The sequence below is a fragment of the Vigna angularis genome, chromosome 8, assembly GCF_016808095.1.
Source record: "Vigna angularis cultivar LongXiaoDou No.4 chromosome 8, ASM1680809v1, whole genome shotgun sequence".
Lineage (NCBI taxonomy): Eukaryota > Viridiplantae > Streptophyta > Magnoliopsida > Fabales > Fabaceae > Vigna > Vigna angularis.
In genome coordinates this window covers 35,725,830-35,747,432 of record NC_068977.1, presented here as the reverse complement: position 1 = coordinate 35,747,432, position 21,603 = coordinate 35,725,830, and the positions used below count along the sequence as shown (strand labels likewise).

The following is a 21,603-nucleotide window of genomic DNA, read 5'->3' as shown; positions in this document are numbered from 1 at the left end:
CATTTTAGTTATTTATCTTCGTACTTTGTTTTAAAGTTTAATATCAAATTTGAATTGGATTTGGTGACAATTAAATTTTAGAAAACCTCAAGTCATATCATCTTCAGATTTGAATGACAAATTAGATGGAAGCCAATAAATCAAATTACTTCGTTTTTTAAATTTAACCATTCAAATAAGGAAAAAAATAAGAATAAAATTAATTATAAATAGAAAACTATACATATATTTCTTATTTATTTTTTTTAAATACTGATCTGACATCGTTAACGTATTTGCTTTTGTTATTTTATTAATTATTAAATATATAATTATTTATGTGCAATTTTATGATAAAATTATTAAAACTACCCTACTCTGTAATCGGCTGTGGGAGTTTTAAGGGAAATAGTAAGTTTATAATTTCACAACTTTTTCAGTTTTCGAATTTCACGTATAATAATTAAAAAAGTATTCATATAAATTTATTTTGACATTATTCTAATCATCACCATCGTGTTGCACGAATACTGTAACTAATTTTCTATAAATATAATTACTAAATTGTTGCATTATAATTTTATTAACAAATATTTCCTTTACTTGTTGCCTATAGTATACGAGATCCACGAAATTTATCAATATCAATGTAGAGCTAATATTTGTCATTATCTTATAGTGAAATTAATATATTAATATAATAACTCATGAAAAAGTTTATATATATATATATATTTTTTTTTTCATATTATTATTGTTATTATTATTATTTATGTTCAGTTTTATTTATTCTGGCGCTTTTTCTAAAAGAGGGCTTTGAAAAACCCCGCTTAAAGACTTACCATCCCTAATCCCTAAACCCCTACCTATATAAACGATTCTTGAATTCTGAAGGAACAAAGGAACAAAACTATAATCCTGCAACTGACCCATCACAGTAATGGTTCTCAATCACGATCCTTCGTTACAACCCATGAACGGGTAAGTGACTTTTTTCTTCTTTTCTCTCTGTATTCCTCACTTCACACATTGCTTCCGCACAAAGTTGGAAAATTTCATGGTTGGTTTCTGTTGTGCCATGCTGTTATTTCAATTTTCTTTATTGTTTTTGTTTTCATTCTCAAACATTATGCGGGGATGAATTTTATTATCGAGAAAATAGTTTGAGAAAACAGTGTATGCGTTATATTTTGTACTGTCATATACTCTCTTTATTGTTTTGTACTAAGCGTATACCTTTTTTTTTTCTTTTTTTTTTATCTTTAATCTTTCTCCAATATGTGTTAATGCTGGTTTTTGCGAACTAAGTAGCAATGGGGGCAACAAGGTACCTGGTGATTCTGGTTTTGACCAAAGGATTCTAACTGCTCCTATAAAATCTGCTGTTGACAAGTTCCAACTTCTTCCCGAGTTCCTTAAGGTAAGTAACTTAATGTATGCATTGGAATTACATGTGATGAGGTAAATTTAACTACTGGTGGTTGAGTTTGGATAACTTGTTGACACTTTGGCTTTTTGTAGGTTAGGGGATTGGTTAAGCAACATTTGGATTCCTTTAACTATTTTGTGAAGACAGAAATAAAAAAAATAGTTCGGGCTAACAATTTGATCAGGGCGAGTAGGCACCCACATATATATCTGAGGTATGGATGGTGGTTTGCTTATAATAATATTTTATGCTATTGTTCTCTGGTATTCCAAAGCTTGATTTGCTTTTGGTTACTGGTCTCTTCTGCAGGTTTTTAAATGTCAAAATTCGTAAACCATCAATAGTGGATGAATCTGTTACCGATGAAGTTACTCCACAAACATGCCGCCTAAGTGACCAAACGTGAGATTCATCATGCTAAAAAACATGGCTAATGTTTTTAGTTAGATATTGCTTTGCTATTGATAGAATTAGTCAATGGTCAAATACATTATATTAAATCATTTGTTAAGTTCCATGTAATTATTGTCTTTATTTTAATGTACTTACTGGTTGAAAGTTTTACTTACAACGAATGTCCCACTTTTATTTTTGAATTATAATATTGCTTAACCACTAATGAATTATTATTCCTTTTTATTTTGTCTAATAAAAAGGTATGCCGCTCCTATATGTGTTGATGTTGAGTACACACATGGAAGTCGTGATGACCCACGTCTACATAAAAGGGTATTTGAAAACTACTGTAATCTAATTATGATGAAGATCTGTGTTATTGACTTTAGCTTTGTTTTTTACTTCCTAGCTCAATGTTGAAATTGGAAGAATGCCTATTATGCTGCGGAGTTGTTGTTGTGTGTTATATGGGAGAGATGAAGCTGAACTTGCTAAACTTGGTTAGTATGATATTGAAATACATATTGTTATATGTATACATACTCACATACATAAACACACACAACATATATTCTTTTTACCATTGTTTCTATGTTTTTTAAATATAAAAAATCTCCCCTGTTTTATTTTTCATTTCATTAGGTGAGTGCCCCCTTGATCCTGGAGGGTATTTTGTAATCAAAGGAACTGAGAAGGTGATATTCTCACTTGAAGATTTTAATTTGCCATATTGAACTTTTAGTTGTTTTAATTCTGGATCCGTGACAGTAATTTTCATTTTTTAAATATAATATAATATCATCCAGACATTTTTCCTTATATTATTTTCAAATTATGATTTTATCTGTCAATTTCAGGTGATTTTGATACAAGAGCAACTGTCAAAGAATAGAATAATTATAGACACTGACAAAAAAGGAAAGTAAGTAATCATTCTTGGGTATGATAGTGCCTTGTTGTTTTCCTTTTGATATCTACCTTTGCATATAAGTACAAGTGTGTTTACATGTCATATATATTCTTAGTATATGCAGATAATATGAATATTAATTCTGTTAGTTGTAATCCCTGATTCCCTGTAATCAGAAGGATATAATTATATTTTGTTCATGTTCATGTAGAAAAGTATACTTCTACTAAGACTTGTCTTTCAAGCAATGGAGCTGTAAACAGTTCCCTTTTATGTTCAGTTATGTGAGTTCTAGGAGAACATGCGGTTGCCAGTTAGAAGAAAATGAAATATGGAATGAGTTGACTTTATAGTCTCTTGTTCTAAATTTTAGATTGTCTCTTATTTTATGCAAGACGAGACCATGTTGTTAGTATATGTATTTTCATAAAACATGTTAGTAATATTAATTCTATTGTGTATATAAAAGACAGTCCTTAGAGGGAGCTTTAGACTTCAAGGGTTTGTAACTAAGTGAAGTAGCACTCTTTAAGCAAGGAATTAAAAAAAAAGGTTTTTTTTTTTTTGCATGAAAACCCTCTACCTTTTCATAAATGTGAATACGATGACTCATATTTTATGCTTAATATGCATGAATCAGAGGAAAGGGTGAAGTCTTGGAGCACAAAAGTATGGTAGTAAAAGCATGAAATTTCTTCATGAAAATCTCTTAGGCTAGGATTTTCTTCATGTATTTCTTTTATTGGTGGATTGCCTGTAAGTTCTTATTTGTACTCAGTGATCCATTCTATCTGTTCATGAATTTTTTCCTTCTGTCACCAAAATAAATAGGATCACATGTTTGACAAGTAGTGGCATCTGGTAACTTGTTCTTTTGCTATGTTAATTTTATCTTTACTGGATTAAAAATAAATATATTTCTATTTCTAGATTGAAACTAATTTTTTAATGGGGTAAGGTCATAAGGTTTAAATGTTGTTGGATGTTATCTTGTTCTCGTAGCTCTCTATTATTCTTTACTTCTAATTTGGCTGTACATTTATGTCATTTGTATAGATTACCAATGATTCTGTTTCTTAATGAAACCTACATGTACTCCATAGGGGGTTGTCATGAAGTGAAATAGTACTCTTTAAGCAAGGTGTGAGGAATTACAAGAAAGGATTTTTTCATGAAAACTTTTTAACAGTTCGTAAATGTTAATTATATTTTATGATTTATATGCTTAAACCAAAGGATATTATGAAGATTTGGAGTACAAATATATGATGGCAAAAGTGTAGAGTTTAATGGAGATCTGTTTTGGGCTAATGTTTTCTTGTTATATTGGCTTTCAGCATAGCTGCATCTGTTACAAGTAGCACAGAGAAAATAAAAACAAAAACTGTTATTGTAATGGAAAATGAGAAGCTCTGGTTACATTTGAATCAATTCCCTAAGAAGGTTTTCTTCTTGTACATTTTAGATATGACTTATTTGCTTTTATTTAGCTCTCTCTTTCCATTAAAATCAGCTCCATTTTCCATTAAAATCAGCTCCCTTTTCCATTAAAATTATTCTATAGGTTCCTCTAATGGTAGTTATAAAGGCTATGGGGATGGAGAGTGATCAAGAAGTTACACAGATGCTTGGAAGAGATCCTCGTTATAGTTATCTACTGTTGGCCTCTTTTGAGGTAATTAATGTACATACTTGTTATGTCAAATATTATTACACTTCCATTCATAATAAATTGTAGGAGTTTGAATAAACAAGAGACTTCTACAATACATTACATGCTTCTCTGTTCATTGTTAGTTACCCAAAGTAATTATACTGTTATATATTTATTAATTAATTGTGAAATATGTTTTTCACAATTAATCAGGAATGTAGAAAATGCAATGTATATACACAAGAGCAAGCATTGGAGTACCTTGATAAGATGGTGAGCTGGCAGTTTTCTCTGTTGAGTTTTATTCTACATCAATATATCTGTGTCTTTTGTATTATATATAGTTTTGTTAAATATCTAGTTTTCTACAACCTCTTCCCCTTTCATGAAGGTTCCCCTGATCTGAATTCAATTTTGTGGAGTTAATCTTTCTTATGTAAATATGCTGATATTCTTCTGCTGTTTTTTTCCTTATTCCAGTCTTCCTTTGTGTTGTCTTGGAAATTAATAGTGCGAGGGAGCATCTTTCTGTCATTCTTAATCTGTATTTTGATGTTAATTTTACTGTTATAGATGGCTTTTCTGTTTAGGAGGGCGTGAAAAGTAGGACATGAGGAAATTCCTGTGCTAGAATGCACTGTGAAAAAGTTATCATAAGAACTTAACATAATTAGTACAAGAATCACAAGTATCCTAATTAGCATTTACAATTTTCTAGAATAGGTAGTCCATTGTTGAGTTAGGAATTTTTTGGTGGAGGGGTAGTCTCTTGAATAACCTTTGGTATCTTTTATATAGGGTGGTGGTTCTAGTGAGAAGTAGTTAGTTTCCATATTTTCTTAGGAGCATTTACCAGTGGGTACCTTGGCATGGCAGGATTGTTGGTTCCAGCAGATTTATAGTTTTCTGTTTCATTGTTCTTCTTATTATATGGATGATTTTATTGATTGCCTTCCCTCAGTGAACTATTCTGTTACGAAAAAAGTAGTTAAAAGCTGTTTTTTACTCTTCTAAATTATGTCAAACTCATGCAAGTAGTACTTGAGTAATATAATGAAAATGACAATTTACTTGCAGTTTATGATTTTGATTTATACATGGCCTTCTACTTTTCTAATTTTAGACATGCATATAATATGTATATTTTTTTCTGTATTTATTAATGATTTGTGCACTTATCAGGTAAAACGTTCCATGTATTCAAACAATTCAGCTGAAAAGGTTTCATCTCTCTGTCTCTTGTGAGGGTGATTTTTTTTTTTACATTACAATGCTTCAGATAAAATAATGTATTAATTTCTTCTTTTTTTCTTCAATTTTGTGGTTTTTCATTTGAACCATCTATATAGGAAGGAAGAGCATTTTCTGTCCTAAGAGATGTATTTCTTGCAAATGTGCCTGTAAGATTTCCTTCAATTCTCAGCATCTCTTGAATTTTATGCATTTCTTTGGGACATCACTCGAATTTTGTGCGTTTCTTTGGTACAATTTGATTTCATTCTATTCATTATACAACAGAAAGTGCAAAAAAAAGTGAGAAAAATGATTTTGAGTATGCTTGTGTTCACTGAACACTCAGCAGAATGTTATATTAATACACAAAAAAGATTACAAGGCTAAGAAATTTTAAATGGAACTGCAAGTTGGATATGATGGTTAACTTTATCTCCGATGGTACATTGGAACTTCTGTTTTCTATAATAAACATTTATTCTGAAGTGAACATTAATTCTGAATATATTGCTGACACTTTGGTTCTAGCTGGAGTATAGGGATTATTGCTGACACATGATGTCCTGGATCCTTGAAAAACTTTGGTGAACAAATATGCCAATTGATCATTTGATTATAGAGGAGGTGCATATTTTTCCATAAGTTATCTTCTCATGAATAAACTGAAAAGCAACTACTGTGTGTTTGGTTCACTAACTGAAAACTGGGTTGGGAGCAATATGAAGAGCTACATGATTATCTTGACATCATAGTTCAAAATTTTAAAATCTTAGAACTCTTTAAGAAGTTGTTTTAACCAAATTAGTTCACAAGTAATCATTTGAACAACTAATAGAAATAATTTTGTTGATAACCGTCTGAACAATTATATTCTCAACTCTTTTATTTGTAACAATCAATTACTCTAAAATTAGGAAATGAAAATATGCCGAAATAAATGAAAAGATTCTAAAGATATTTTAAACTAGTCAATGCGGAGATCCTAAAGATGTTTTTATCTTAATAAATTGCTATTTACAACATTTCCCTCCCGCGTTGGTAAATGAAAATCATTGATTCCCAATTTTTCTACAAGATCTTGGAATTTGTTATAACTGAAGCTCCTTACTGAAACTGTTTGCTATTAGAGTTTCTGTAGGGACATGAGTTGTAATTGCAAGACGTCATCTTCCATAGAAAGTCTTATGGTTACCACTGATGTTCCTACTTAAGACTTTTAGATGGAAACATTTTCATTAGGGCTTCTTTAAGGTAGATTCTAGGATCTTAGGTAAGTTGAAGATAATTGACATTCATTTACTAACTTAAGGAGAAGTGTTGTAAATAGTGGTTTATTAATGTAAAAATATATTAAGGATTTATTCAAATGTACCTTGAGGTACATTGAAACTACTTTGCTTTGTGTGTTGAAAGTACTACCTTAAGGCTAACTCTATTTCCTCAAGGTACATTAAAACTACTATACTTCAGTGCATTTAATTCCAAATCATTTCAACTTCACTATATCAGTATACATGTAATTTGGCCTACTTGTGTTTGGTTTTGTTTGAGTTGTCTCTTTTGTAACCAATAGGTGGATGGAGATAATTTTCGGCCAAAATGTATATATGTTGCTGTTATGATGAGACGCATAATGGATGCGATTTTAAATAAAGATGCAATGGATGACAAGGTAGTTTCTATTTCTCTCTTCCATTTTTTCTTCCTAAAGAAAGAATTTACTATTAATGTATAAGAAAAAGATACAAATGCAAGATGATAAGAAATTCTTTTGAACTGACGAAAAAACTACAAAAAAAGAAAAATAATTTAAAAAAGGTCTGTTTATCTAACAAATATATCTCTGGAATGGGTGACTCACATATGAATGAGTACTGTAACTGATGATTGGAGCTAATCCATTAGGAACTGATATTGGTGCTTCCAAAGATGGTACTTGGGGTTGATGACTCCCTAAGATACGCAATGAAGAGAAGAATTAGTTATTAATCATCTTCTAATTTCATTTTTATTTTTACAATATATCAAATACTAAGTGTTTCTTTTAACACCTAGGATTATGTGGGTAACAAGCGGTTGGAGTTATCTGGCCAGTTAGTATCACTACTTTTTGAGGTACTATTGTGTCTAATTTGTCATGTACCTTGCTTTTGGAGAGATACTTTGTAGTTTATACTTTTTTTATTTCAATTAATTATTTGACATTGTTCTTTCTGGTTTAGGATCTCTTCAAGTCAATGACAACCGAAGTTAAGAATTTGACAGACAAAATGTTAGATAAGCCAGACAAGGCTAAGAATTTCGACATATCTACTGTAAGATCTCTTTAAATTTAATCTTACCAAAGCTTTTCTGAATCTTTGGCTTGTCACTTTGAAGAGTTTATTTTATTTTATTTTATTTTTATTTTATATGGTTCTCTTTCTGGGCGACTCTCTTTTTGGTTTTGGGTTCTTGTTCCTAGTTGATGGTGATAGGAACTATGGTATTGTGGGTACCTAAGTCCCACGTCAAGTTGTAAGGAATTCTGGTTTACTCAAGTGTTTGGCTTCCCTCCCATAATAGATAGCTATTGAGGGTGGGTTTCCCATTGGTTGGGTGATTATCAATGCCTACTGTGCATGGTTGTTGTCCCTTTTTGTGTCTTTTTAAAGTTCTTCCTAACCCAAAATGCAAAAAAGCTAATGACGTGGGTGCTACAGCAGAGCAGCCTTGGGATTTGAGTAGCGGAGTGGTTTTCTCTTTCCAACCATAGAGGCTGTTTGTGGGTTCTTGCAGCAATACCATAATATAGGGTTCAAAAAGTGCACTTCTACCGCTAAAATAATGTTTTTTAGGGTAAATTGTGGTTTATCCCTCATTTTCTAATGCGTTTTTTGGTAATATGTAGTTTAAATATTTTAGTTTTTATATGTAGTATAAAGTATTTGGGTTAAATATTTAAAATGTCGGCCATCCTGCTATTGCATTTGTCAGAGTTAGTTGATTTGCTGCTATATAGGATTGACAACTATGGTTAGTCAACATCCTGTGAAATAATTTTGATTGTCAACACTCAAAAGGATTAATCTGAAAGAAATAATATTTTTATTTAATTGATTGATTTTGAAATAGTACATCAGTCTCTATATCTAAAAAAACTCTAACCCTAAAGTAATAATTACAAAGAGATCTCTAGAATCTTCTAGCAGCTTTTAACAACTTCTAGTAGCTTGTAATAACTTTTAGTAATACACTTAATATCCTACTAAAAACATCAACTTAATACAATCTCTCTTAGATGCACATATATTGTTATTTGATACAACAGTGGACAATTTATCATTGGTTCAACAAATATGAAGTTGACTAATAAGTAGTCCGCATCTGAACACTGTGATTTTTTTTTTTTTAAATCTTGGAGTGATGATTTGTGGCAAATCTCAAAGTTGAAGTGTAGTTGAAACTTTATTTATTCATGTGTTATCAATGTAAAATCTGTCCATGGTGATGATTTTCATTTTAACATGTTTGTTCAGAATTGTTGTTCATTGCTTTGTTCTTTCAATCTGATCTTAGCATGCCTGATTTTCTGTTTACATTTTTTCTTTGGAAATGTTCCTAGCTTCTTAATCGGACTCAGAATATCATCACTCTAGGCCTGGAAAGGACACTCTCCACTGGTAATTTTGAAATTAAAAGGTTCAGAATGGAAAGAAAAGGAATGACACAGGTTGTATATTGTCTCCCTTTCAAGTATTTTTTTTATCTCTTGATACTCACTATGACAAAGTTACCTGCTCTTGCTTATGTACCTAGGGACCCATGTATGGAACTTGGAATTATCTAGCACATAATATATACCCTCTAATAATGAAATTTCTCTTATTCACAGGTGTTACAAAGGTTATCATTTATTGGTGCTATGGGCCACATGACAAGAGTCTCACCACAGTTTGAGAAGTCCAGGAAAGTAAGTGGACCTAGAGCTTTGCAGCCTAGTCAGGTGAGATGCAGTCTAGTTTTGTAGCCATTTTGATGGATTATTCTCATGTTTTTTGAGTTATGGATAGGAAAAGCTGAGATTGTTTTATTCATGTACCCAACCTTGCTTGGTGGATAGAAAGACTTCTGTTGTATTCTTATTTTGCTTAGGCTTTTATTCTTTTGACTTTAACTTATAAAATCTTATATACTTATGAATTTACACCTTTTCTCATCTCTTCCATTTGATAGTGGGGCATGCTTTGTCCTTGTGATACCCCTGAAGGTGAAGCTTGTGGACTGGTCAAGAATTTGGCTTTGATGACTCATGTTACTACCGATGAAGAGGAGGCCCCCTTAATTTCTATGGTATGTTTTCTTATATTATAGGTTGATGATATTTTCCTTTAATATTTATCATTTTAACTACTTAGGTAAAACATTTATAGATGTTACATCCGGGTTGTGGGATTTATGACATCTTCAAAAAAGTTGAGGTTAAAATTCAATCTAATTATGACCTCAGTACATAGTTACACATACTTTACCCAGTGCTCATCCCTTGGAAACTAACCTTAACCACATACTTCTGTTGCACATAGTTCTCACTGTCCCCATGAAGTTTGACATATTGTTAGTTTCGACCCAACAATCAGACTAGGGCACATTATAACACCTCCAAATGCCGCCAAACTACTGCAGCCATGGGATCCACTTGGCTTTGTTCTGAACTAAAAAAAGGCCTTACCTTGTTGGGTAAATGAAACCTTTTGAGAGAGAAAATTTGATGCAAGAGACACTGAAAACTGTGTATAGACCACACAACATGGTCCATTCGATATAAGTTGATGACAATAAATACATGATATGATTTGCATAGAAATCATATTCTAACAAATCTATTTGTAATTATAAAGATCCTAATGGATCGTTTGAGATACTCTGAACTATTCTATGAGAATATCTTTAGATATTTTTAACAAAATTCATCTGCAGCCAAACTTGTGCACCTTTCACACCTCGATATAAACATGACCTTGCCAACTTGTGCTCAACAGTCTTGATCAACCTCCTTTGCTGTAGCTGGGGTTTTTTTTGTTTCTTTTTGGGTTGTGTAGGAAGGCTGTTGAATTTATTATTAGGTCGTGTACATAAAGGCACAAATAAATTTAAATTTTGTAAGAAATGCAATAGCTATAATGAATGATCTTGGAGATAGTGAAAATACTAAAAAGAAAAATTGCTTTTAAGATGTTATTCCCAACAATCGGATTTTTGGATAGACATAATCAAAGGTTCTATCCGTCCTCAAAGATGTTAACAGTCACTTGGAAATTTTTTCAAGAAAAGGTGCATTTTCCTTTTTTTATGGGAGAAAATTGAAAATAGGCATTCATTTCTTTTCATAGTTTCAACTCAATGAAATTTTTATTTTTATTTTTTTTATGTTAAAAAAGTCTGAACTTTTACTATCCCATCACCCGCCTTGGTTTTGGAGATACCTTGGCCTTTCTAGTATTTTTATCTCTTTTTTTCTGGAAAAGCTTTTCTCATAAAATTATTGAAGTAGTCATTGTGCTTTTATTTCAATGTACATTGTTTGATACAGAAGTAAAATATAGGAGATTTCTCTATACTTCATTTTTTACTGTAGATGTATGGCATTTTATTGTGTTTCATTATTTCTGTGACAGTGCTATTCGTTGGGTGTTGAAGACCTGGAACTTCTCTCTGCAGAGGAGCTTCACACACCTGATTCCTTTCTTGTAATTTTAAATGGTTTAATCCTTGGAAAGCATAGGAAGCCACTGGTATTTGTTCTCTCTTTCATAAAATGCATAATTTTTAAAGAAATACACGTTGATGAGTCTTTTCTTATTATGTCTTGTTAACCTTACCATTTTTTTTTTCATTCAAGCGTTTTGCTAATGCAATTAGAAAATTGCGGAGAGTTGGTAAAATTGGCGAGTTTGTAAGTGTCTTTGTCCATAACAAGCAGGTGAATAATACTGTTCATGTTTTTTCCCATCCCGATCCACTTTACTTGTTAATTTCTTGTTTTGTACTATTTGGATCTTGTGTTTTATTTTACTCTTTTAGGGGGTACAGTTTGCTCTATCATAATATTTATTGTTTCTATTTAGTTATTGCACTTCAACAACTATTTTAATGTTGAAAATATGTGAATTATGGTGGTCTCAATTGAAAAAAATACATGTTTACAGCACTGTGTCTACTTAGCTTCTGATGGTGGTAGAGTTTGCCGTCCCCTGGTCATTGCTGACAAGGGAGTATCAAGAATCAAAGAGCATCATATGAAAGAGTTAATGGTAATGTGTATCATATTCTTTCATCCTGGAAACAAAGAAAGTATCTTGTGAAAATTCAATTTTATACTTTTTCAGGATGGAGTACGCACATTTGATGATTTCTTACGAGATGGCTTGCTTGAGTATCTTGATGTTAATGAAGAAAACAACACTTTGGTTTGTTCTACTCTAATTACATTTAGTTTTTCTTTTCTTTCAGCTATGAAGTTCTATCTTATTCTTGACAGCTGATACCCTTAGTTGCCTTTTCTCTCTGTAGATTGCTTTATATGAAGGAGATGCCACTCCAGAAACTACACATATTGAGATTGAGCCTTTTACCATTTTGGGAGTTATTGCAGGGTTAATTCCATATCCTCATCATAATCAGTCACCTAGGAACACATATCAGGTTTCCCTTCCTCCCTTCTTCTCTCTATGTTTTACGTCCTGATTTTTTGCACTTCTATGAATGAAGTGTGTTCTTCTGCCAACCTGAAATTACTATTGTTTATCTCACTGTAGTGTGCTATGGGTAAGCAAGCAATGGGAAATATAGCATTTAATCAGGTAAGTAAAGTTTTCTTATGTTACCCGAGTTCAACAATTGCATGATGTTTAGACTTCATGAAATTATTCCCATTTTTCAAAAATCATCAAGTTTAGATCTTTGTTTTGAACGAATCAATTTTCATAACTTCTTCATAATGCATGCATTCAATAAGTAAATACAAGCCTGTAAGTTCGTGTCCACAAGGATCCAGATTTAAAATTCTAAATATATGCATATGATTAGATTTTTAAAGTAATTTATGAATGCTTATGGTGTGTTGGGTAATTATATTTTTATGCCCAAAACTTGTTAGCGTAGGTTTATAGAGAATTCCAAATAATGTAATTGAAGAACTTATGTCTGTCTTGTTGTATTTAGCTGCGCCGGATGGACAGCCTGCTTTACCTACTCGTTTATCCTCAACGACCTTTACTGACAACAAAGACCATTGAGCTGGTGTGTATAGTTTCATTGTTTAATTTCTCACTGATTTGAAGGGCTTTGACTAGTCTATTTCATTTTAGGTTGGATATGATAAACTTGGAGCCGGTCAAAATGCCACGGTAGCTGTAATGAGCTATAGTGGTTATGATATCGAAGATGCCATTGTCATGAACAAGGCATCTCTTGATCGTGGATTTGGTCGTTGTATAGTTATGAAGAAGTATGCAATTTTATTTGGTTTTTTTCTGTATTTGGTTGCTGCATATTTTATTGTCTAAGCCTTTTAAGGTAGCACTTTTGACCTTGATGTTCCCATCTATATAGGTATAGTGCTGTCATTCAGAAGCATTCGAATGACACGTCAGACCGAATACTTAGGCCTAATAGAGCTGCAGACACTACAGGACGAATGCGGGTAATGTCTTCATAGTGAATAGAAACTAATTATTATTTATTTTACTATAGTTATTTGCTTAAAATTTAGTTTTAATCTATCTTATAATCCGTTGGATAATGTGACATTTATAAAGTATATCTAGTTTACAAAATTGCTTACGATTTACAGATGCAGGTACCTTGTTGCGTAAATTTACTTTAATGTATTGAATGCTAATTTAAGCAAACATAAATAGCTACTATTTAACTATTGAATTTCATACATATAAACAAATGTCTCAATTATGTAAAATTTCATATAGGTGATTCGTGAAATATTTAGGAAAAATGGTGATTTCATTCCATGAATCAATTGGTATGTAAAAGGTACAAATCAATGGATATTTGTATAAAGTAAACAATAGGTGGAGGTCAACATGGTGTGACATGGTTGGTAGATAACTGTCTCCTAAGCATGTGGTCAAAGATTTTATCTCTGGTTTGTAATTGTGTGGATGGAAAAACATCTGTTGGGATAGGCCAACCCTTTAAATGGATCTCACTACTTAAAAAAACATATAAGTGGAGGTAAAAACTAGGAAAAATCTAATTATACTTTTTATGTTAATTGTATTGGACTGATTGAGTTTGACCAAAATATTTTGAAAACCTTAAACAAACCAACCAACTTTCTTAAAAAGTGGATTTTAAGCGTAATTCAGTCTCACAAAATTTGTAAGATAAGGTTTTCATCATACTTATATATATATATATATATATATATATATACACACACACACATACACATATATATAATAATAATAATAATGTGGCTATATTTCTAGTTGATGTGAGATCTCCAACACATCTCTTATGACGAGGACATTGAGCATGAGAATAGAGTGGGTTCGATGTAGCATCTCCAACGAACACAAACTTAAATATGATAGTTTGGATGATATACCTTAAACTCTAACCAATTCCATTTATAAATGCTTTGTTAAGACTTAAGCAAAGTAGGAAAGCCCAATTCAAAAGATTATTCCATCAGGTGGGAGAGCCTTAAGACTTAAGTACCATATCAAGTAGCTTGTCCTACTGAATGTGGGAGTCCAAACACACTCCCAATCACAAAAGTGCCTCCTGAATGGCAGCAATAGTTGGGCTAGCAAAACTTCAATCCTGCACAGAAGTGAGATCTGTACTCTCAAAGTAACAGGCAGAATACACATCATATAATAATTATCATGCTATATCATGTTCTCAGCAGGAGTTTTATGGGCTGATTGACAAAAATCAGAGCTGTTATGTCTTGTTGGTCAAGTATTAAGTACTGAATGTAAATGTATGTCCCACTGTACAGATTTATCTTGTGCCATTAATCATAACAAGTATTTGTTATAGTTAATGGATAAAACATTTATGCTCCATCTTGAGTGGAAATGGTTGAATTAATCACTAGCTGCTTGTGCTTCTTGTTTACATTGTATTTGTATATATTTCTTGAAGTATTGTAATTAATAACATATCTGAAAGTGTCTATATGTAGTGTTATAGTTACATAATTATGTTCTTATCATGTGTGTAAACCAGACTAGTATGTTTACACACTACACATTTTTTACCAGTTATTTTTGTTTCAAATTACATAATTGTCTGAAATTGTTTTCTATGCCACTGGGTGTTCTGCTCCCTGTAGATACTTGATGATGATGGTATTGCTGCTCCTGGGGAAATTCTTAAGCCTTTTGACATCTATATCAATAAACAATCACCAATTGATACACGTACTCCCAAAACAGGATCAGCAGCAAATTTGCCTGATAGGTTTGTTTCTTATTTTCTCAATATTGGTTTCACTATTGTTGGTTCACATTTTTTCTATTGTTTCCTTTTAAGCAGTGCATATCGGTCCAATGCACAATCATTCAAGGGTCATGGAGGAGAAGTAGTTGATAGGGTGGTTCTATGCTCTGATAAGGATAAAAACATGTGTATCAAATTTCTGATTCGTCACACTCGTAGACCTGAGGTAAAGTTGTTTATGGCTTGTCATGAGTTAGTGTTATTGGTTAGAAATAGTGTATTTATTTCTAGTCTGAATTTGTTGCATTAGCTTGGTGATAAATTTAGCAGCAGACATGGGCAAAAGGGTGTTTGTGGAACCATTGTTCCGCAAGAAGACTTTCCATTTTCTGAGAAAGGCATTTGTCCTGATCTGATTATGAATCCTCACGGTTTCCCAAGGTACTATAACTCATTTTACATGTCATTGTTCCTCATGATATATAGGTGGGGAAACATCTTTGATTTAGGCAAATAACTGAAATAATTTATTTGTGATAATTTTGGTTCTTCTCTGTTCCTTCATCTGAAATAATTTATGCCGGGAATCATCTTTACTTTAGGCAAATAACTGACATGATTTCTAATATTTCTCTGTTGCTTCAATGACATGATTTTAATCTAAAGTTTATGGCTGCTCCATAGCTAGCTGACCAGCTTTACTATGCGGTCTACAGTTCCAAATTCCCAACTGGGAACAATTTTTCACTTTTGTACTTGGAAAATTGGAAAGTGAATGTTATTTATATTAAGTTAATTGCATGGAAGTTGCAGGCGAATAAAATGTGGTCATATTTATTCCAAATGCATAACAGGGGAACAAATGTTGAGCTAAATAAGTAATGAGGACTTGGGTTTTTATGGGGTGCCTAAGTCCTGCGTCATTTAGTATGAGACTCTCAATTGAGTATTTAAGTGCTTGGTTTCCCCCCCTTAATAGCTAGTTTCTAAGGGTGCGTTTCCCAAATGTTTGGGTACATATTGGTAGTAGAAGTATGAGATGCTTGGTGGAGTATTTAAGTGCTTAGTTCTTCCCCTTTAACATAAATTTTATGGGAGGGTTCCATAAGTGCTTAGCTACTTATCATTATGTAACAACAGTAAGTATTGTGGCCACAAATTTGTTATAATCCATCAATAAACTCAAATTGCTGAGTATCCAATAAGGTCTAAATTGTTAACTTGAAGATTATTGTTAAATCTGTTATAAGAATACTTGTCTATACCTTGGATAGCCTTTTTGGCACATGTCAGACTCTTAGTCAAAGAAACTTACTATCTCTCATGCCTATTGAGAAGAAACAAGTTTATTTTTAAATGAATAAATATATAATATAACATGTTTTAAGATGGGAACTTATTTTTATTAACGGTATCAGTCGGATGACGGTTGGAAAGATGATAGAGCTTCTTGGAGGGAAAGCAGGGGTTTCATGTGGTCGATTTCATTATGGCAGTGCTTTTGGGGAAAGAAGTGGACATGCCGACAAGGTTGAAGCCATAAGGTAGCTGTCTTGATTGTCTTTTGTATGGCATTCTTAGAGTTATCTATATCTGTATTCTCAAAGGTTCATGCTTTCACAGCGAAACTCTTGTGAGTAAAGGCTTCAGCTACAGTGGGAAAGATTTCATTTATTCAGGTTTTTATTTTCTTATTCCATATTACTATTCGATTTGTATGCAATGTATTTATGGCAAATATCATTAAGAAATGCAATACTTCTGTTTACTTTACATAATGTATCTGATACTGGTACTGGTACTTTTAGATACTTTTCCGAAATATATTTGTGGAGTATCTAAGTCTTTAAAAATAAAAAATCCAATACCACTAACATACGAGGCACAGAAGATATATAATATAGAATTATTGTCCATTGATGAATTTAAGAAATAAATGATATTGATACTATAATTCTTTGTAGATACTAGAGAATGATTTATGTTGACAGTTAATTTTAATCTTTACGTTTTCTTTAGTAACTTTTGTGAAGTATTTTCTCAATTTAAATTTGCAAAATTGCAATTATACATTGTTTTTTATGTTATATGAATTTCTGTATATATAAATATGTATTTTACACGTCATATATTTTAAAATATTTGTATGTTAATATCCAATATGATGTGCATCATAAAATATGACTGTTACTTTGACTGTTGGCACTGCTTGTAGTGAGAGTTTGAATTTCTAATAAAATATGAACTATTTATATTTTGACAAGAATGAGGGTAAGGTTGTTACTCTAGATCTGTTACTTATTGCATGTTTCAGGTCGATAAATACTTAAGTTATACACAAAAAATCATATTTACCCTCTTATACGGGTGCTAATTTTCTTTTTCTTTTTCAGGTATTACTGGTTGTCCACTGCAAGCATATATTTTCATGGGTCCAATTTACTACCAAAAATTAAAACATATGGTTAGTGAAGTCCTTCAAAGAATATTTTCTCTTAAATGCCTACTACAAAATACTAATATACCATGTTCCAGTTTGCAGACGAGGGTGTTAGAATCCCGTACACTTCAAAATATGTGCCTTGTCCATTTTTTTTATATTACTATGTAGTTGTTCTCCTTTGATTATTTAGGAAACGATGAACTACCGTTGGCTTGTTTCATTAAGCACGAAATTAATTCTTCTCATTTTAGTATATTTTGATATGTAAGAACGATGTTAATTCTGTGATATCAGCACCGTCATACAAGGTTGAAACCATTAGTGTCATAAATTTAGGAATTCAGGATTGATCTATTTATAGTAATAACTGAAAAAAGAGCATTATTTTCGAAATTCTACCAAGAAAAATGCTAGCAGTACACTATGTGACAATTTCCAACAAGCCATCTTCTATTGGATGAAATTATGGGAGTTCATTAAATATATTGGTATTATTTCCCGTTTGGTGTGTCCCATTCCCAAACTAATGGGCAGGTACAGCAGTCTGCACTCCTGCTGTCACAATGTACCTTTTTTACTTGAGTTACATACACGTATATGTTGCAGCTGAGGGAAAGATTCAAGCAAAGCCTGTCTCCCTCTAAGTTAAGATTTAAGTGAAATAATAAAGTAAATAGAGCATAAATACAGAATTGAACAATTCTCTAACATATCTCGACAATATTTCCCACAATACTTCACTACTAACTCACAATTCAGGTTCAATTATTTTTAAAAAATTGAATCTTTCTGTTCCTAGTATGAATTAGTGTAGTAGAATCTTTCATTTGTGGTTAACAATAGAGTAAATTAAAAATGCATGGCTAATCTTGACACCGTTTTTCAATTTGGCAACTGCACCAACTAACTTTGAATTGGTTCCTACATGATATATGTAAATGAGTAAAGACAACATTTTTTTGCATCACTGTTATCACACTAGGGATTTATTTGTTATATATTTTATTTTTAAAGGACAAAATTGAAGTATCAATTATAACGACCTTATTTTTAATTTAACCAGTAGAAATGCTTAGGCAAAGTAATATTTTTTCTTTATAAGTTGTAACTTGCCTGTGTAAAGGCCACAAGTAATCGAAGTTGTGTTGATCAGGTGCTTGATAAGATGCATGCTCGTGGCAGCGGCCCTCGTGTCATGCTAACTAGGCAGCCTACAGAAGGGAGAGCTAGAAATGGAGGTATGATTTGTACTGTTTTAATAAATTTTAGTATATATTTCATTTTAGTGAAAATTGTTAGAGATGGTCTTGTTCCCTACCTTAGTATAATGATATTTTAATTTTTTATTTTCTCCTGTTCTGTTGCTCCAAATAGTTTTGTGATTAAATTGTCTTGTCTTGTGGGTTTCACAATCAATGTAAATTTATCTATGTATTAGTTAAGGTATGTAGAGCTTCACATAATTCTTTCGCTTATAATTATTTTCAGGTCTTCGTGTTGGAGAAATGGAACGCGATTGCTTGATTGCTTATGGTGCTAGTATGTTAATTTATGAACGACTTATGCTGTCTAGTGATCCTTTTGAAGTCCAGGTAATAATCTGGTGGACTTTATCTTAGTACCACTGTCATTCCACTGTCAGTCTACTTTCATTTGACTTAGAAAATAAATATTATTGAATGGGAAGCTTTGCCAGCACATTTGGGGAGGCTGCCTTAACTAAACACCTTTGTCTCTTTTGATGAGAAACTCTTCGGAAAGGGAGCATGGAGATTAACCTCGTTTCTTTTAGCATAAAAATACGTGTTTAAATATTATGAAGATTTTTAGTTTATAACACGGGAAAATGCTAAAAAACCCCGGTAACAAAGAGTCATGTTCAGAAAACTTTCCAATGTTTTTAAGATGGGGAAAGATTGAGAAAAGAGAAATCACGTGTTAGAGCTACAGAACAGACTCAACATGTGAATATACTAAAATTATTCGTCTAGCTATATTTTGATTGTGAATGTTGGGCTTTCCTGGAGAAAAAAGTGAGTAGTAGAAATGATAATGTTAAGATGGAGGTGTGATCAAGCATGAAAGGACATGATGCAGAATTATAGTTTATGGGAGATACTGGTGTCACTGTGATTGAAGAAAAGATGAAAGAATCCTTTAGGGTTGTTGGGAGGAATACTTAAGAAGGCCAACAGAAGCACTGGTGAGGAGGTGTAAATTGCATGACTTTCAGTGTTATGAATAGGGGGAAAGGTATACCTCGAAGGGCATTAGAGGAAGACATTAAGAAGGATTTTATGATAAATAATATCTACGAAGATTGGATCTTTTTTTGAGCCTAATGGCATTGTGTGATCCATGTAGCCGACTCAGCAGTGAAATAAGGATTTTGTTGAAAAATGTTCCCAGTAAGTGCTTACATTCATGATATACTGAACCTAGACATAGACATACGTGTTTGTAACACTCACCCAAGTGATGGCATGTAGGTCTTAATCATATGAAACAAAACATGTTACAGAGATAGTTTTATGAGTCAATCATAGGATCTCATATATGTACTACTGAAAGCCAGTCTTAATGTCTTCAGATTGGACATTTTCTCTTTAAGAAAAGTTATAATTTACCTCGCTGTCAATTGAAAAACATAAGCTATATGCTATGGATCCTTTTCTTTAGGATCAAACTTACTGATGATAGTAATTTCCTTTTTACGCAGGTATGTACAAAATGTGGGTTGTTAGGATATTACAACCATAAGCTAAAAACTGGTATTTGTTCATATTGTAAGAATGGAGACAAGATTTCCACCATGAAGCTGCCATATGCATGCAAACTTATGATTCAGGTATGATGTGTCATTCATAGTTAGTTACCGTAGGAAACCTTGTATATATGTATATGTGTGTGTGCATGATTACAGAATCAATTATGAGCAGTCCTAGAACCTATTTTAGGATAGTACATCTTAATAATTAGGAATGAATCATTGTAATCATGCTAGCATCCATATATTGACAGCGAGACCTTATATAGATTCTATATTACCCATTTGTTCTGATTAGCAGGCTGTGTAGATAAGTCAACATAAAAAAAAGTGTTTTTTAATGTTCAATGAAGCTTTGTTTTAGCTGCCAGTGTTGTCTGGAATTTACAAAATTTCTCATGCCGAGCAATGTGCATTTTATTTTCTTTTGTTGATTTAGTCTTTTTTGTTGATCAATTTCATTTGATTCTCAATTTCAGGAACTCCAATCAATGAATATTGTTCCCCGTTTAAAGTTGGCAGATGCGTGAGATGATCCCACACAGATATTTCTGTTTGGGCAAATTACATGGCCGAGAAATTGCCATTGACCGCTATTCATGAATTTCTGCTGATTCTTTTGTATATCCTCTTCTTCAATTTTGCTCAACCCTCCCTTCCTTTACCCTGAAAAAATTGTAAAACTTAGAACCACTTTGTTTATGGATTTTTTAATTTAAAAACATTTTATAAAGCTATTGTCTACTGTTCAACAGTCAATTCCTAATTTAAAATTGATCAAGTTTTGAAAATTGTTTGTAAAGTATTTAATAACAAAAGTAGATAGTGAATGCGGTATCTGTTTCTCACATGACATTGAGTGTAACTTAGATGTTTTTTTTTTACTGAGGAGCAATTTTATATTGCCACATGACTAATAAGTAAACAATATAAATAACCTACTTTACAAACTCATTAATAAGATTTGGATAACAATTTCTTTTACATAAGATGACAATTAATCTCAGATATATTTTGTTTTCTCAAGATATATCAAATTAGAGACAATACAAAGAGTTGTCTTTTATGTATTTAAGAATGCAAATCACAGTGTTCAAGATATTAGTGTGGGGATTTTTGCATAAATTGGCTTAACTCCCTGTGTATAAAAAAGATTTGGCTAAATTCAAGATATTAAAGGTAATTACTTCAAGTTGTAGAGTAAATGATATAGTTTACGTATCAAATCAGATTTCATCTAATCAACAAACACATGAGATTATTCCATGTAAATCTGCTTGTCCAAATCACCATAAGAAAGTCATTTTAATGTCCAGCCAGTAAAAAAGTCATTCTCAAATGA

General features: G+C 32.1%; 1 protein-coding gene across 3 annotated transcripts; it reads left to right on the top strand.

The window, feature by feature from the left end:
- The first annotated feature begins 796 nt into the window (after positions 1–796).
- LOC108345962 (DNA-directed RNA polymerase III subunit 2) lies at positions 797–20,994 on the top strand. Of its 3 annotated transcripts, XM_017584837.2 has the most exons (38): positions 799–960; positions 1,291–1,399; positions 1,501–1,622; positions 1,718–1,810; positions 2,065–2,137; positions 2,214–2,304; positions 2,447–2,499; positions 2,662–2,726; positions 4,052–4,157; positions 4,279–4,389; positions 4,582–4,641; positions 5,551–5,589; positions 5,718–5,768; positions 7,175–7,273; positions 7,657–7,716; positions 7,824–7,916; positions 9,206–9,313; positions 9,476–9,586; positions 9,817–9,933; positions 11,259–11,375; positions 11,483–11,563; positions 11,790–11,894; positions 11,970–12,050; positions 12,154–12,285; positions 12,399–12,443; positions 12,805–12,882; positions 12,951–13,090; positions 13,195–13,285; positions 14,945–15,072; positions 15,148–15,277; positions 15,362–15,492; positions 16,470–16,595; positions 16,675–16,730; positions 17,445–17,515; positions 18,648–18,732; positions 18,983–19,086; positions 20,214–20,342; positions 20,741–20,994. In XM_017584837.2, the coding sequence occupies exons 1-38, from the start codon at positions 920–922 to the stop codon at positions 20,789–20,791; spliced, it is 3,483 nt and encodes a 1,160-aa protein (XP_017440326.1). In that variant the 5' UTR covers positions 799–919; the 3' UTR covers positions 20,792–20,994. The 3 variants fall into 3 exon arrangements, 2 of the variants coding, with proteins under 2 accessions (XP_017440326.1, XP_052722778.1); XM_052866818.1 differs by lacking the exon at positions 11,483–11,563; XR_001833754.2 differs by lacking the exons at positions 17,445–17,515; positions 20,214–20,342; positions 20,741–20,994 and having other exon boundaries at positions 797–960; positions 18,983–19,046.
- Positions 20,995–21,603: the final 609 nt, after the last annotated feature.

Excerpts from the sequence above, each read along its gene's own strand:
- LOC108345962 (XM_017584837.2), top strand. The coding sequence starts at position 920 with ATGGTTCTCAATCACGATCCTTCGTTACAACCCATGAACGG. Across the intron at positions 1,400-1,500 it reads TTCTTCCCGAGTTCCTTAAG|GTTAGGGGATTGGTTAAGCA; the intron begins GTAAGTAACTTA and ends GGCTTTTTGTAG. Across the intron at positions 18,733-18,982 it reads AGGGAGAGCTAGAAATGGAG|GTCTTCGTGTTGGAGAAATG; the intron begins GTATGATTTGTA and ends AATTATTTTCAG.